This window comes from Monopterus albus, unplaced genomic scaffold (assembly GCF_001952655.1).
Source record: "Monopterus albus unplaced genomic scaffold, M_albus_1.0 scaffold285.1, whole genome shotgun sequence".
Taxonomy (NCBI): domain Eukaryota; kingdom Metazoa; phylum Chordata; class Actinopteri; order Synbranchiformes; family Synbranchidae; genus Monopterus; species Monopterus albus.
In genome coordinates this window covers 442,410-456,359 of record NW_018128165.1, presented here as the reverse complement: position 1 = coordinate 456,359, position 13,950 = coordinate 442,410, and the positions used below count along the sequence as shown (strand labels likewise).

Genomic DNA, 13,950 nt, shown 5'->3' with positions numbered 1-13,950 from the left:
TGTGTGGACAGGTGTCTTTTATACAGGTAACGAGTTCAAACAGGTGCAATTAATACAGGCAATGAGTGGAGGATAGGAGGGCTTCTTAAAGACAAACTAACAGGTCTGTGAGAGCCAGAATTCTTGCTGGTTGGTAGGTGATCAAATACTTATTTCATGCAATAAAATGGAAATAAATTATTTAAAAATCTAACAATGTGATTTACTGGATTTTTTTTTTGTAGATTCTGTCTCTCACAGTTGAGGTGTACCTACGATAAAAATTACAGAACTGTCCATTCTCTGTAAGTGGGAAAACCTGAAAAATCAGAAGTGTTATCAAATACTTATTTGCCTCACTGTATATACACTACAGCTGTCTGTGTTTTGGAAGAATCAATATCACATATGAGGACATGTCTTCACTGCAAGCAAATGAAATTCAGTAAGTGTTAGGTATAACTATTGCATCCCTAGATGCCACTGCAGACTATATTTCAGAAAAGGGCCGATTCCAGCTAACCATACTTACTGTAGTGGCATCACTCACATAATGGGAAAAGAAAAGGTGTAGATATTAAAATTTCCATGAAGAACAACAAATGGACTTAAATCATATTTGTGTGTTTTGTGTCTTGAATATGTCTTGTGTTCTCTGTGTTAGATTCAAACTGCATTTTGCTGCTTCTAACTGTTCACTTTCCCACCACAGATCCATTCAAAGCCCATGTTTGCCAGGCAGGACAAACCCCAGAAGCCAGTATGGAGCGGCTGGCTGACTTGCATCAATGGCAACCCTGATTACCTGCAATCACTTCCGCAAGACTTCATATGTCTGCCACTTTTTGGCAGCAGTGGGTCCGAGGTTCTCACTCGTCTGGTCCAGTCCTGGTTCCAACAGACCTTCGACTGTTGCTTTGGCTGTCTGGAAATCAGTGAGACTTGCCTACACTGGCTGGCAGCATTATGGACGAACTGTCACAGCGAGTCTAGCATCCAGCGCCTCAAACTGATTTGGACTATTCCAGTTAAGCCAGTGTTGCAGGTTACCTACACAGTTAACCCACAAGATGCTTGGGATCTGTGGAGCGATATCAGAAAGGAACCAGGGGAGGAGAATGAGGGAGAAGATGGAAGAAGTGTTGATATCGAGGAGGTCACGAGATTCATCCAGGGGCTGAAGAACCACTTCTACAAACACTTCAAGTTGGATCTGTCAGCAGGACCCCTTCAACAGGTCTCTACAGCACTGGGTTCAGCCAAGTATAGCGGTAGGATCAAGGTACCATCCTACACAAACAGCTCGTCAAGTTTTTACATTGTGTTGTCAACACACACACAGAAAGATAAATGTTGTACTAATATTTGCTTCCTTTTGTTTTAGATCTCCAGCAGCAGATATATGATCACCACCCTCACACTACTGACAGAGGGTGCCCTCCTCAAAATGCCCATCTAGAGAATAAAGACTTTAAACCAACAGGCAATGCAACATTTCAACAGCATTTAAATACAGGTAATCTTGAATTTTTTATATGTATAATTACAACACATGAACATATAAATACCATATTTACATACTATGGATGGACAAATGGTTATAATCTGAACTGAAGACTCCTTATATCCCTCATTTACCATGTTGTCAAGTTTGTCTGCTGTGCTCACAAACAAGCTTTGGTTCCAACCGTGTAAAATATAATGTGTGTATTCATGTGTAGCTGTGTACATGTTTTTTTTTAATTTTTCTTTTTTGGAAATAAAAACTAAGAGCTGCAGTGTAGTGATTAACTGTTGAAGATAGCTTTGGAATTATACAAGTTAAAAAAATAGTCGGGTGCGCATGAACAGTGGAATAGTTTTTGCTTGCTGTACACATTTCCACGTATATGGGCCATTAAGAGATCACTTGCTAATGTAGTTCCAAATTACAGTCCAAAAAATGCATTCTAAAGTTTGTCCAAGTTAGATAAATAGTGGATATCTTCCAAAGTTGCAGTCTTATAAAGCTACAGTATGCTCCCTCTCCCTGCTCCACTATGTTCTACTAGGATCTGCTGTGCTCCCCAAGCTTTGCCCAGCTTTTCAGATATTTATGAAATTACAAGAAATGAGAATGCAATAAGACTTCCTGATGAAGCAGAAATAACTGAAAATCTCTGGGTTGGAGAGGTCAATCCCGTTGAAAACCTTTAGAAGCTAATATTTCTACACTGCGGCCAGTGCGGTTCAATCGGTCTAGGTCACAGGAGGCTTTGACAACACCTCTCCACATTAATCAGTCCTTTCACATCTCGTTACACAGGAGCTGGATTTGTATCTTCTTCTACTTTTGGCTGTTCCTGTTAGGGGTTGCCACAGCGAATCATCAGTTCCCACCAAACTGACAATGCGCACGTTAAACTTCGCATGTTTTACACCGGATGCCCTTTCGGATAATGGCCAATTTTGTAGAGTCGCCAATCAACCTAAGCTGCATGTCTTTGGGAGGAAGCCGGAGTACCCGGAGAAAATCCACGCAGGCACAGGGAGAACATGCAAACTCCGCACATCTTGAACAGCGCTAGCCGCTGCGCCGCCCTCGGGAGCTGTATTTGTATACTCTCTAAAAACAACTTGGAGACGCACATTTTAGTCCCCCTCCAAAACCAAATTTCATTCACTCATGCAGACAACTACCAGAAACATATTTAAATCAGGCATATTTATTTCAAATGACACTGAGCAAAATCCATACAGCTCAGTTACCAAAAAGACTGAACAGAAACAAAGCAAAGGGAACATAAAAAAGGCCAACTGAAAACACAACCTAAAAAACCCCAACAAACAATACTGTATATTGCACTGGTTAAAAAAAAAGGCAAAATTAGCTGCTTGTGATCAATAACTAACAATTAACTAGATTCCTATGTGTGAATGTCCTGGAAATCTGGATAATGTAATGGCACACAACTCGGCAGTATCACTGTTGTGTTATGGCTATACTGACACTAAATGCACAATGGCGAGGGCGTAGGAGTCGGTCGCTGCTCCATTATGCTCTTTAATGACAGGACTGGTGACTTTTGGTGTGCAGCTTGTGATGGTCAAAATTAGGGTACAGCAGATACTTGTCCTGTCATTCATTAAAGGGCACTGTGAAGCTGAGGATTATGAGAAATAAGAATCTGTAGTTAATACTCCTTGTAGTCAGTTTAGAGCATAACAAGTTAGCTGTGATTTATGCTCATGATATGTGTTGTATATCAATAAGAACTCCTGCTCAGTGTGGAACTGTAACAGTTTAAACCCCCAGCCAGTGTTTCAAACTTTAAAAACTCATTTGGGTTTACTTATATGCTTAAACAGCATATAAACTCACTGAACTTCACAGCTACTTAAAAATACATCTCAGCACTAGACTGGGGGATGGTGTTACCTTCCCACTCTGCTCCTTCCATGTCGTTATATAATATTTACTCGTGTGGGTATATACGACTCTGAAAAGGGCTTGGCTTTATATTTACAACAGCACCCACACAAGCCAACTTGTGACAATCTGAAATCAGCATCTGCCAGGCAAATGCACAGGGGCATGGACACCAAAGAAAAACTTGTGCTAGTTGGGGTGCATATTCAATTGTCTGGCAAAGATCCATGACGGGTCCCACAGAAGAGAATCTTCACAGTAGAATCCAAGAACCCCAATTGTGTACTGCACCCCTACACTTCACAACGTGCACTTAATCCTCCCTACAAAAAACAATTAGCTAGGGCTGATTTAAAATAGGGTGAGTAGAACACAGCTAATACCACTGTCACAATAGGTCATGCTTTAATGTTCAAAATAAACACCCCATGTCTGGTCCATTTAGAGACAAATCAATGCAAACACAGGGCCAAACAGTAAATCATGGAGAGGAAAGTGATGATAAGTCATGATGTGATTCACAGTAAGTGGGGACGGCAGCATCTGCAGCAGCAGCTTTAGGAGGCCAAACCCAGAAAGAAGCCACCAACGAATCCGCTGGACAAGACGATGTTCCTCTTTATAAAGTCTGTGGCCTGTGTATTGACATTTCATTTGGTTAGAACTGTAGGGGTGTGGTTGGAAAATAGCAACAAGGCATAATCAAGAAATTTTACTCTTAAAACCAATCTGGTCATGAATAATTTATACATACATATATATATACACCTTACATATGCAGGTAGGACTTAAACATCCACCCCTAAAGCCTGCTGTCACAGACAGTGGGTGAAGTATGGCTAAGCGTACACTAGAGGGCACTGTTGGCTAGTGGATAAAGAAAAACTCCACCACAACCACAAATATAGAGTCATGCATTAAATTCTAATTCATGTCAGAGTATATTCCAACTGTGGTTAAGTGTTTTTTTTTTTTTTTTTTTTTTGAAACAATGGATTGATTTAATTTTAGCAACACTGAACTGAATGCAAGCAAAAGTGTGAAAAAAGGCAAGCTTTGTCACAGGTACCTTTACCTCCTCAATGAATGTGTTTATTTCAGGGGCTGCTTTGTTTGCCTTCTTCTTCAGGTGCTTCTTCGCTTTATTTACATCCTTCTCTACCTTCTTCCAGTCCACCTTCACATAACCACTGTGATTGGCAATCTGAAGCATAGAGTTATGACATTCAGAACTGATTTTGCATAGATTAATTTGATATAAATGTGGTTTAAAGAGAGCCCCTAGATCTGTCTGCAACACAAATTCCCTTTACATAATAAAAATGCATTCAAATGTAATTGAGATGCACATGATTCTCTGCCCAAGTAAAACTATTAAATGGCTGCAGGTCAAATTATGTCTTGGAATTTAAGAGGATAAGGTACACTACTATGCACTAAACATTTTCAAAATATTTAATTAAAGTATTCATTCAACACTGGGTTCAGAAAGATATTTTTCCTGATCACCAACTCATATACAAAAGGAACCAGTATATATTCTAATCACTATCTGACAATAAAATCATTGAGAATAGTTTGTCAAGTGGTTGCAAGAACATTTTAAGGAGACAATATAGCATTGCAAGACCCAGTAAGCATCAAGATGGCCTATACTATCTAAAGTCAGCTGTCACACAATTCTCATATTTCTGCTGTAGAGAGTGATCCAGTGGGGCATCTTGCTTTGCAGCTGTCACTGAAGTTGGCAAAATGTGTGTCGTGCAAAGGATGTATATTTGGTCACTTAGGGACATGGACATGGCAAATATTTAATTACTGAGGCTACACAGTAGTATTATAGTGCTGTTACCTGCAAAAGAAGGAAACCTCCACCAACAGCAGTAGCAGCTATCTTCCCAACTCTCTGGAAGAGGTAACCAGCACACCTGCATGTGTTGAGAAGTATGGAGGAGTGTTCCTTAAGTGATGAAAACGAAATAATAAAAACTGTACAAACAAATCACTTAATTACATATGATATTCATTCAGACATGTTTTGCTTGGACGAGGCTTTTTTTTAAATCAGTGTGTTCTACTTATTTACTGACATTACTGAATTAACTCGCTCATGTTGACGTAATCTTTCTTTGTCAAAAGACTTGCTCCAGATGTGAGCCCATGAGCAGGTGAATCACCGGGCCTTACCATCCAGTCACCCCTCCCATCATGAGCTGAGTAGCTACAGAATACTTCTCAGCAATCGGGCCTGAGTTGTTCCCAAACACCCTACTCCACCACTGGTGCCTTCGGGCATATTCTGTCAGGTCCACCACCTCATAAACCTCATCATCGCTCTCTGGATCATCCTGACCTGATAACAGACAGTGATAAACGATAAAGCTAACAACATAGCACCATCTGCTTTTCAAACCAAAGCGTGTATAAACGCACTAAATGACTGGATACCTCGATCACCTCGTTTCTTGCCTCCACACGAAACAATGGTGACCGCTTAAAGGCGCTTGCGCTATAGGTAGTTCAAATTATTCAGTTATTGAGAGTGCTCTGTATTTGACTGTTCAAACCCAAAACGTAAAAACCTTCAAACCAATTACGATAACTGCATGGACAGTTCCGCTCTTAACCTTCAAACCAATTACGATAACTGCACGGACAGTTCCACTCCGACGGGCTCTATGTAACGCTGAGAATCTTGGGAAGCTAATATTAGCTGGTTAGCGTCAAATGGCCACCAATCACATATCGTTACCACTTAGATTCCCCTTTTCTGTTATAAGCGTTAGAGTAAAGGCCGCATCCCAACTTTATTCATGCGTGTGAAAAATGTTCTAAATTCCCACATGAATTATATCAATAATACCGATATTTCAAATAAACAGAATCACCTACCTTCTCCACGATCCACTGTCGCCATTTTGGTAATGTAGTTATGTCATCAGGATGTTGACAATACTAAGCCACACCTACATTATGATGCTTTGCCACGTCAAGTTAAATGCTTTGGTCTCGTTTGATTATGATGAGAAATTTAGCAACTTTATTGCAAAATGGTTACAACTTTTTATAGTATAAGGAAGATGTCACAGAATTATGATAGAACTTTGGAAAGTGCAAAGGCTGCATAGTGTGAAAGGCTCGGGGCGCATTGCAGTTATCGTTACAACAGCCCATGAGCGAAAACGACAACTGACAACCGTGTCAATACATATTTCTGAATACGAGAGGACAGTTTACTGTGTTGTACTGCATTCGTCAGGGAAGAAACCCTTTTTCAATTCAGTGCACATGGGAGATAGACATGTTCAGACAATAAATATTTATGAATATGCTTCCAGAATAATCGTGGTATAAAAATGAGTGGTTTGCAGGGAGAATATGAATATTAAAAATAAAAGAATGCTATAGCAGGGAAGTCATATGGTAGGATGCGGACAGGCCTATTGGCTGAAGAGGAAAAAGAGGGCGTGGCTACAGCGGCGCGTGGGTTCGCTTGGGTGACACAATTATAACAACTTTATCTTCTCGGCCGAAAGCATTTTATTGTCATATACTTACATCTTGGATATTATACATAGTCAGTCACATTTAAATAGCGGGACAATATCACTTTGTGATGAAAAATGTGACGTTTGAAGAGCTACCCGGAGAGCGCTTCTGTCCCCCCCGAAAGGATTTACTATATCGAATCGCATCTTTTCAACCTGGGAAAAAGTTTTTGATCATTTTGTTTTCTTCAGTTTTTCTTCTTTGATTCGGCGGAGCAAGCCGTTTGTCCCCGCGTCGCGATTTTCCATGCAATCGTGCGGTGTGTCTCTCGCCGTTGCTGCCTGCGCTGCTGCTCGGAGTCTCCGCTCGGCTTCTTCTAGTGGTGATGAGGGAAAGAAAATGGCGGCGGGAAAAGCGAGTGAAACAGAGGAGGACTTTCCGACACTGACAGCCCAGGAGAGGGACAGTTTGGTCGGGATCGACAGGTCGGAATAGTAATCCCGTGCACTTACACACACGCACACTTTAGAAAATTTAATAGTTTTCTTTTCTTGCATGTCTAAAATGTCTCTAAGCCGCTCTGCAAGTGATACTGAGCCGCCTATGTTGTCTTCTCGCTTGCAGCTCACTGTTTGGATTTCAGAAGCTTCATGAAGATGGCGCCAGAACGAAGGCCCTGTTGATGAAGGTAGCAAATCTAACAGGATGTATTTTACTGCCAATCAGCACCCTGATCTATGAGAGTTACTCCAACTTCCAAACTATCATGCATGGCATTGAATTTGCTATCAGAGGAGCGATCCAGACTGAATGCCAGTGGCCCACTCGCTAAGAAGACCAAGGCCAGCTAGCCGCAGCCCCTGTTTTAGCCAGTCGGCTAGCTTGCTAGTTAGCTACTCTCATCCGAGGAACGGCGACCCTGCACCTGCGGCTACGCGGTGTCGCTAGCCAGGAGAGCCAATTAGCTACGGCTCCCTCGACATAACTAGCTTGTTAACGTTAACATATGTTGGTGGTTGTTAGATAACTATCCTTCCCTGATTGCTGGATAGCAATTACATACAGCTTATCATTGTGTACGTGTAATTGTACAACCAAAAACAGAACGTCGTCACTGTTTTGTGTAGTACATTGATTACTGGAAACACTGAACTCTAATGAGGAAAGTTTTATGTCGTCGTGAAATTGCTTTATTGCAAGACACATCTAACCCTGCACACAAAAGAATCATTTACTGACTATAACTTGACCGTTATAACGCTGGTGGAAGTAACGTTAACGGTGACGCCTTCTTCAGGGTGCACCAAATACAGCGTCCCCGTTTAACTGTTAGGGTATTTGCTAGCTAAGGATATATGTTGTCAGTGTCATTTGCAATGATCTTATGTTGGCTACGCTATATTCAGTAGTGTTTGTGACATAGTATTGCTCTACTGACCGTATTCTGGTTGATTTTTTTTTTATCTTTTGGTATCAGTGATCGAGTTGACAAACGTTACAAGTAACGTTAATGGCTGGCTGCCTGTCCAAGATGGCGGGACAAGGCGAAGTGACACCGATAGCTATATAACCATTTTGATGTGAATATATTGCTCTAAATCGTATGTGTTGTATAAGTGGTGGTTAAGTTTCCCGTGGGGTCTTGGCTCTTTTGTGAAGTTGTACTCTTGTCGATTTAGATGGTGTCAGGGTCCTTTGTTTACAGTTTTCATTGCCCCTGTATGGTTCTGCATGTGCACTGGGACTAGGAAGCTACGGTGCACAGTGTTCTTGTACGTAACACATTGCTGATGTAACAGAAGCAAAGCCAACCTCCTGAATTCGTCTCTTACTGTGCAAGGACATGTAGAGAAGATGGGGATGTTCACAGCTCGTGGTTTGATGGGTCATCCATCTGCTCACTAGGTGGTGTGGGATACCTAGGAAGTGTAACTATTCATTTGGCCTGAGCTCCACAGAAGCAGGACAAATTATTGGTGCACCATACTTGCAGAAAATATGGCCTGCATGCAATGCAATTAGTGTACAAGGCTTGAATCAAACTGTACATTTCCTAATTTCACAGTAGAGCAACCTTTTTAGCAGGTGTTGCTTCTCTTCCTAGTAGAATTTTAAACACTCCTGGTGCAGTGGTTTAACACAGTGTAGTGTCATAAAAATGCTCACCAGCTATCTTGACCATATTGTATAAAAAGGTTTGCATTGTCATATACCCTGTGAAATTGGTATGGAGTCAGTGTTGCACATTATGGGCCAAAGTCAACAGATTTAGTGTCTTATGTGTTGGATGTGTTACTGATAACAGTGGTGCTGCTTGACATTGCTATAAGCCTGGTCTTGCTCCAGAGTTTTGTCTGTTGCCTGATTTTCCTTTTACACTCCTACACTTGTATAACGTGGTATAAATGCACACAAGTCCTATGGTCTAGTCCATCTATGTTGCAGCACTAGGTGCCTTCATGTTAAGAGCCTTGCTGTCTTACAATGATGCTGGTCAGATATGTCAAGTAGCTAACATGGACTCGACATGCTACAGTTAGGGCTAAGTCAATCAAAAGAATGTTAAAACTTTCATTATTACATCAGTCTAAGCATAGGTCCTCTGTTAATAGACCACTTGCAGCAATACAGAACCGACCCATCTAGTGAGTAACATTTTGTAGTCATCAGTGCAAATCAAGCGTTGGTGAATGTCACTGATACCCGTAAATCACTGTCCTATTTTTTGGGGTCACTGTTGTTATAACAATGTAAAATTGCAATTTTCCAAACGTCACAATGCAGTATAATTATAATGTCGACAATACAAAACAGTTGAGAAATAATGTTTGTTACAGCTCTAGGTGAACTCTCACACAGGAGAAAATACAGATTTTAAAGTGAAAAAAAGAAAAGAGGGAACTGAACATTGTAATATCCAGAGTCAGGGTATGAAGAGGAAAATATATTGGATACATAGTAAGTGGCAAAAAGTGGAGAAGGTGGCACCACTGTCATTTTAAAACTAGACAATCAGATGATATAACTTATAACACTGTGGAAATTGCTAATTATTAGGCCTGTAGCTTAGGTCAGCTATAATAGTGTGCATTTTTTTTTCTATTTATCCATAAAGGCAAAGAAGGATTCAAGATTCAAGATTTTTATTCGCCATTTATGCATAAACAGACAGTTTAGGCATATTGGAATTCTTGTGCAGGGCTCTCCTGGAGTCAAGTAAAGAATTTAAAGCCAAAAGAACAAACACCTAGTCTAAATATAAGATTACCAAAGAATACAAAATACAAGAAACAAGAATACCCAAGAAACCATTAACTCTTGGGGTATCAGTAGTAGAAAGCACCCTGTAGGTCACCTTTTTTTGGCTTCATTCAGTTTTTGTAACACGTTAGACACATTGCATTTGTGACGATGGATTCTCATTGGTTTTCTAGTGTTATCAGAGAACTGGTTTGTGAAAAGAAAATGGCAAATGATTCAGAATGTGGTCTCAAAAACAGTTATCATAAACTTACTCTAGTGTGTCAGTGTCTCATTTTGTTGCACTGTTAATTTAAAAATGTAAAGATTTTAGTGCATTATATGACAACTGCTCAAAGCTTAGTAGGTTTGCGCCTGGCACTTTGCAATGGTCATGTCACTGCACTGTTGCTCTGTGTAGATAACTGTGGGTTCAACATTTCTGACAGAACTAGGTCACTGTATCACCACCAGTAACTAAGTGGCAGTGATGTAAACCTAGAATACCTAGATGGAAAATAAGCCTTCTGCTTAGGTGTCCTCTTATTTTTATGTTCTAGCTGCCACAGTATTTGTGTTGGTCTTTTTTTGCATTCCATCATGGCACATGCAGAAGGCCCTTTGGCTTTAAATCCTCATGTTGGGCTGAGTGGTGCACTTTTGAGGTATGCATTTGTTTCCTCCAGGTCTGGGAGGCCACACTAAAAGATATGCATGTTAGCTATTAGGTCTAACGCACTGGCACTGTCCAGGCGCTCAACTCTGAAATAGTTGACAGGTCATGCAGAGGACGTTTGTTCCCAGAGGGGTTAATAAATTAGAACTTATATAATACTGATTAGACTCATTAGCATGCGCACAGGACTGAAAATTTAGCTAGTGGAGACATGAGTTTGGAGTATAGTCTGCCCACTTTTACTATGCTACAGATGTGGTATGAAACTGAAAACATTTTGTTTCACTTTATTTTATCTGTGGATGCTCTGTTATGCACTGTTGCCTGACAGCAAGGTTGGACTCGGGGCATTCAGATATGCTTGGTCTGTAAAAGCTAACAGCTGCTGCTATGATGAGTGTTAACCAGTTTTACATCTTGTTGTATTTGTTCTGATTGATTTTAAAATATTATTTTCTACAAACAAGTTAATCTAATGATGAATCTATCTAAGAACACAATACAGAACTGTTCAGACTTTATCAAATTTCCCAAAGTAAAACATCTCTGCTTTAAGTGGAGTCACTGTCTTTAGTGGTGGTTCCATGTAGTGTCGTTTTCCATTGTATGTGAATGATGTGAGCATCTCAGTAGTTAAACTCCAGCTAAGTGAAGTGTGATGTAGGACAAGAAAGCTGAAATATGTAAGTGTAAGGGATGAAAATCTTTCAAGTGGGAAAGTCTGCTTGGCTGTTTTTAGCTAATCCAGTGATTTTAGTACATGACAAATAAAGGTACATTGTCATATGGTTGGGCAGGAGTTTCGAATGTGCATATAGACCCAGGCACTTACTATGAGAAGTAGACCCGGGCATTTTTTTTTTTTTTTGATCTTGCTACTTCAGACAACGTATGGGATACAGTGCTGTTTAGGCATTTTGCTCCACCTAAATGCTTGATGATGCACAAATGCACTTGTTATTTCTGAGCAGCATTGCACAGATTTGCAAAAAATGAATGCACAAACAGTCCTGACTAAAGTGTCAGCAGAGTCAGTTATACCAATCACTATGTCATCTATCTATCTATCTATTTATTTATTTATTTATTTATGTTTTGTCCTCCCATGCATGTGTATCTCTGACCTGAGGCCTGTTCTTTTAGATTTGGTAGGATTCTATATGCACTACTCTTTTCTCAGCGTAAAGGTGGAGTTGGATTTATAAGTTTACATTAATTTGACTTGGTAAGCTGTAGGTACTGCTGTCATAAGTTTACATTAATTTGACTTGGTAAGCTGTAGATACTGCTGTAGCTGTCGAAGTGGTTGCCACGATGATATGGACACTGCAAGAACCTGTGATTGGCTGAGTATTCTGCTTTTTATTTGCACACAACAAGACAAACCCTCTGCTCACCATGATCAGTGAATGACAGAATGTAAACACAATGATTACACATAGCAGAAGCCAGTTTTTATTAGTGGCCTCTTCAGTAATGAGGCAGTGCACCTTCATATCATTGTTGGAATCACAAAGCGAAGGAAATAGTGAATATAATAAAAGCACAAAGTGACCTTTTTATATACAATTACAATCATTTTGTTGTTGTTGTGATATCAACAGGTGAAATCTGATGCTTTCCTGTTAATGAGAATCTGTTAACCTGATACTAGAAGTATAAATCCAGCTGTAGGTACAATTCTTACTTAATCTGCCACCTAGCTTTGTAGTGTGTGATCTGTTTATCACTAATGTTTATCACTGCTGTCTGACAGTTGGGTTTGGGTCATAGAGGGAACAGCTGCTCTTAAGACTGATCTGTTTTCTGCGTGGAATTTATGGGAGAGTTTTAACCACTCCGTCACTCAGACTTAGCCTTTCTGTCATGGAATCTGTGGCAAAAGATTTTGACTTGTCATTATCTTGCTGTCTGGCATTGATTCCTAAGAGATAACAGCAGGCCTTTGTGTGTGTGTATTTGCAGGTTACTTCTGTATAAAAGCAGTGAGTACATTTTATTGTTCATAAAAACCAAAATGAGAGGTGAAATATTATCTGCTCCTGCATAAACCTGGACGTCATTTCTCGGTTTCACTTACTCATGCAGCTGCCTGTGTTCAGCTGTGATGGGCCAAGCAGCACTCAGCATTGAAGACCAGCTATGTGATCTTAGTGCAGCACCAGAGAAACATCAGTGTCATGGAGGTTACTCTTGGGTTTGTTTGCCCTTGTTGTGGAAAGGGCATGGACGATATGTACTCGGTTTCTTTTTCCACCTTGTCCTGCTTCTGTGGGCTCAGCTTGTCAGTGGCTTCTGGTTTTTACTGAATAACCAGAGAAAGTAGAACAGCATGTAGTCTATTTGTGGAGCAGCAGTTTGAGCCATGCTTCCATCCCCTTCTGGCATGTAGACATTTAAATAAAAGGATGCTGACAGGTTGATCACTTGTACAGTCACTACTTACAGCCTTATTTAAATTTGCTCAAAATCAGGAGTTTTGAAATTGAACAGGTGTGAAAAGATTCTGTAAGACCAAACTAAATTTGCAAGTACTGCTGGACAAAGGCAATGCTAGCCCCGTTTAGGACAGAGACAGGCCTGGATATATTTTGCAGAAACAATTGGGACATAACTGTGGGCAAACTTTCACTGAGATGGGCAAAGAATCTGGACACACACGTGCAAAACCAACCATTTAGTAACCACCATCGGTTTTTGGCAGTTGTGGCAACGTATCGTGAGTTTTTGGTATCGTTACATTCCTACATTAAATTTCCCTTCTGCTTGTATCTGCTTTTATTTTTGTGTCCAAGGCACTGGATGTGTTTCCCAGGTTTCAACGTTTTATCTGCTCAGTTTCTAAATGGTTGAGGTTGGTTAAATAAATGCACAGAATGTCCCCTCACAGGTTAATGAAGTAGTTACAGTATCACTTTATCAGTGACTGCTTTAGGGTTGTCAGGAAATGGTTAACTATGTATGTGGTGAAAAACATGCTGTGTACCATACCAACCCTGCTGGTTCATATGTAGGATTTTTAGTGGATTGCTGTAACTCTGGTGTGGCCAAACCATAGATCTTGTAGTGTGAATCCAGCCCACAGGCAGTAGCTGTATCTGTTTACTCAGGGCAGGAGGACCTGTAATAGAATAAAAAAAAAAAAAAAAAAAAACTT

The 13,950-nt window shown here is 40.3% G+C and overlaps 3 protein-coding genes across 7 annotated transcripts in view; 2 read left to right on the top strand and 1 right to left on the bottom strand.

Annotated features, from left to right (window-relative positions):
• The window catches only part of cenpl (centromere protein L), a 4,661-nt gene extending 2,890 nt beyond the window's left edge, over positions 1–1,771 (top strand). For 3 of the 4 annotated variants that reach the window (XM_020622654.1, XM_020622653.1, XM_020622651.1), the window contains exons 4-5: positions 692–1,250; positions 1,364–1,771. In XM_020622654.1, the coding sequence (XP_020478310.1) occupies positions 692–1,250; positions 1,364–1,593 (789 nt within the window). In that variant the 3' untranslated portion in view covers positions 1,594–1,771. Of the gene's footprint in view, positions 1–691; positions 1,262–1,363 lie in introns of all 4 variants that reach the window. The other variant, XM_020622655.1, reaches the window with a different exon arrangement.
• An 800-nt stretch (positions 1,772–2,571) lies between these two features.
• On the bottom strand, positions 2,572–6,403 carry LOC109973223 (FUN14 domain-containing protein 1). 2 transcript variants are annotated; one of them, XM_020622641.1, is made up of 5 exons: positions 6,281–6,403; positions 5,576–5,741; positions 5,241–5,316; positions 4,458–4,592; positions 2,572–4,023 (listed from the first exon to the last, which is right to left on the bottom strand). In XM_020622641.1, the coding sequence occupies exons 1-5, from the start codon at positions 6,303–6,305 to the stop codon at positions 3,946–3,948; spliced, it is 480 nt and encodes a 159-aa protein (XP_020478297.1). In that variant the 5' UTR covers positions 6,306–6,403; the 3' UTR covers positions 2,572–3,945. The 2 variants fall into 2 exon arrangements, with proteins under 2 accessions (XP_020478297.1, XP_020478298.1); XM_020622642.1 differs by having other exon boundaries at positions 2,573–4,023; positions 4,464–4,592.
• A 369-nt stretch (positions 6,404–6,772) lies between these two features.
• The window catches only part of LOC109973222 (histone demethylase UTY-like), a 31,268-nt gene continuing 24,090 nt past the window's right edge, over positions 6,773–13,950 (top strand). Inside the window, exons 1-2 of the mRNA XM_020622639.1 lie at positions 6,773–7,362; positions 7,502–7,565. Coding sequence (XP_020478295.1) covers positions 7,184–7,362; positions 7,502–7,565 — 243 coding nt within the window. The 5' untranslated portion in view covers positions 6,773–7,183. The remainder of the gene's footprint in view (positions 7,363–7,501; positions 7,566–13,950) is intronic.

What these genes read in the sequence shown, in the direction of transcription:
- LOC109973223 (XM_020622641.1), bottom strand. Translation starts at nt 6,305, where the DNA reads ATGGCGACAGTGGATCGTGGAGAAG. An exon ending in ATGGGAGGGGTGACTGGATG is followed by an intron (nt 5,317 to 5,575) that starts GTAAGGCCCGGT and finishes CAACACATGCAG; the next exon opens with GTGTGCTGGTTACCTCTTCC. An exon ending in CATTCATTGAGGAGGTAAAG is followed by an intron (nt 4,024 to 4,457) that starts GTACCTGTGACA and finishes GTCAATACACAG; the next exon opens with GCCACAGACTTTATAAAGAG.